This window comes from Thalassophryne amazonica, chromosome 9 (assembly GCF_902500255.1).
Source record: "Thalassophryne amazonica chromosome 9, fThaAma1.1, whole genome shotgun sequence".
Taxonomy (NCBI): domain Eukaryota; kingdom Metazoa; phylum Chordata; class Actinopteri; order Batrachoidiformes; family Batrachoididae; genus Thalassophryne; species Thalassophryne amazonica.
In genome coordinates this window covers 60,608,302-60,611,118 of record NC_047111.1, presented here as the reverse complement: position 1 = coordinate 60,611,118, position 2,817 = coordinate 60,608,302, and the positions used below count along the sequence as shown (strand labels likewise).

At 39.6% G+C, this 2,817-nt stretch overlaps 1 protein-coding gene across 1 annotated transcript; it reads left to right on the top strand.

Moving 5' to 3' along the window:
- The first annotated feature begins 406 nt into the window (after positions 1-406).
- On the top strand, positions 407-2,093 carry cldnc (claudin c). The gene has a single exon (XM_034178173.1). The coding sequence runs from the start codon at positions 690-692 to the stop codon at positions 1,359-1,361; it is 672 nt and encodes a 223-aa protein (XP_034034064.1). The 5' UTR covers positions 407-689; the 3' UTR covers positions 1,362-2,093.
- The last annotated feature ends 724 nt before the right edge of the window (positions 2,094-2,817 follow it).

The window sequence follows — 2,817 nt, the reverse complement described above, 5'->3', positions numbered from 1 at the left end:
ACTAAAATCACAATTTGCCAGTTGCTTCTCTCTCAAACATGCACACACACCTATTGTACACATCAGTCAGAATCCATATTTCTGTGCAGTATCCTCTTGTGTGGTGACCTACCAACAACATGACAAGCTCTGTGCTGGCTATCCATTTACTGCCGGCAGCTTTAATGGTGACCCACCCACAGCTACCATAGGTAAAAGGTTAAACTATAAAAATACTTCATTAATCATTGGCTAAAGCAGACAAACAAGCACCGTCACACCCAGGTGGTAAATGAGGACAATGGCCAGGTTGTATTTGATTGGTTTCACTTGGCGAGTGATCTCATCTCTTATGTGGGCCTGGCCCACATGGTAATAAATCGATGCACACATAAGGTTTGTCGATTCGTTAAAAGGAGCAGAACACACAAGGAAATGCGCATATGCACAGCAGAGACGCTGTGTTTGTGCAGGAGGCACGCTGAGACAAATCAGCATTTCTGGATTAAGTAGAGAGAAGGCAGCTTGTGGAGGCAGAATCTACCAGGTAGAAAGAAGGACGGCTCGAAGAAGGAAAAATCACAGATCCCTGATATCAAAAGGCTTACGGGGCAAACAGGAAGAAGTCGGCGACGAGACACAACAAAACAAGAAAAAATTAAAGGCAACAACATTTGCTTGTCTGTAGTGACGTTGCGATCAGCTACACGATGGTGTCGTTTGGACTGGAACTGGTCGGCCTCACTCTGTCGGTGCTTGGGTGGGTGCTGAGCATTGTCAGTTGCGCTCTGCCCATGTGGAGGGTCTCCGCCTTCATTGGTCCCAACATCGTCACGGCGCAGGTGTACTGGGAGGGCCTGTGGATGACCTGCGTGTTTCAGAGCACGGGACAAATGCAGTGTAAGGTGTATGACTCCATGCTGGCCTTACCTCAGGACCTGCAAGTTGCCAGGGCACTCACTGTCGTGTCCGTCATCATCGGGGTGATAGCGCTCCTTGTCTCCATGGTGGGAGCAAAGTGTACCAACTGCATTGAGGATGAAGGTGTCAAAGCCAGGGTGATGGCGTCCTCTGGTGGGACATTCATCACTGCAGCCATCACCGAACTGGTGCCTGTGTCGTGGTCAGCTCACACTATCGTCACTGAGTTTTACAGTCCCGTCGTCCTTTCTGCGCAGAAGATGGAGATCGGGGCAGCGCTGTATTTGGGCTGGGCTGCAGCAGGTCTGCTGCTGACTGGGGGATGCATTCTCTGCTGCAGCTGCCCCCCACAGGAGGATAAACCCTCGAGGTACAGCATTCACCCTGTGAGCCGCATAGCATACTCCACCGCTCCCAGGTCAACAACCCAAAGCACGTACAACAAGAGGGACTACGTCTGAGGACAGAATAGAGACTTATTCATTTCCATGTATATTTGTGTGTATAGAAATATTAGCTCCTGTAAAAATATAGCTACTATAATTGGTTTAAGTGGAACTAGTTTAATGGCACTATACCAGGTATTTGTGTCCTTAATTATTTTGGGTTATAACTGTGTATACAAATAAAGGCAGGTTCTTTTTGCTATCTCAAAGCTTTCTAGACCTGATTATATTTACAGTCACTATCTAACACAGGTATGAAAAGTTGTAATCACATTATTGATGGTTTAAGATCAAATACGGGGAGATATTTTTTAAAATGTGATCTATAAAGTGAAGGGTTTTCGTCCTTGAGTCAAACCTTTTCATATTTATTTTGTCCTAAAAACATGTCGACTCATTCCCACTGTTCCTCAAGGTGATGAAGTTTGTGCAGATAGCAAGTATGTACGGTCATTCATTTAAAAACTACAGAGAAGTTGTTCTAAATGTTGTTGAATTTTACAACAGCTTTACAAATAGAACATCTGCTGAGTCATATACAGCCGAGAAAAAAAGGGAACTCACTGTGCTCTGTGCCAAGGTCACAAAGATGGCGCGAAAAAGAAGAAATCAAAAGGAAGCATTAAAAAACAGCATTTAATATTTTACTATACTTGTGTTTAGATATCATTCACAAAGATTTGAGCTTTTACCTGCCATATATTTTACTGGATAAGTAAGTAAGTGTCTTGTAAATGACGGTTTTAGTGCAAATTTTCTCTATGTAGCTGTAACCACTGGACTGAAATCATTTTATATAACAAAGCAATAAAGATTTTTACTTTTTTTGTCTCATTTATATTGATTAGGTTTCATAGCACAATCATAATGATAATGACAGTTTATATATATATATATATATATATATATATATATATATATATATAGCATATAGCACTTTCAAGTACAAAGAATTTGCAAAGTTCTCTACATAATAAAACATTAAACAGAAAAATATCTATTTGCCTTAGAAGACTCAGCTAAATTGGACTTTCTAATGACAACAGTTCTACAAATTTTGTAACATGTAGATATAAAATATTTTTAGATTATCACATAATTGTATCTGTTGTGAAATGTTTTAATGCTGCTTGATATCAGCAGAATTGGGGTGGGGGGCAAATAATTTGGAATCAATGTCAAATGTGAGATTTTGTTCAGTGTAATTTAAGAAAGTTTTTTAAAACCCCTTTGTTTCCAAAAATTATTTTGACCTTGATTTTTTTTTTTCATGTTCTGTTAATAATTTCTGATGATCTTTCAGTTATGTTATTGTGAATTATCTGATTAAACACAAGCTGATGTTCTTATAAATTGCAGGAGACCACCTAAGAATGTACTTTTATTGTATCTTCTAAAGGATATGTGTTTTTAAATGTGGACAGTGATCACACATTTTATTTTATTACACATTTAGTAACTTTAAGTTGTT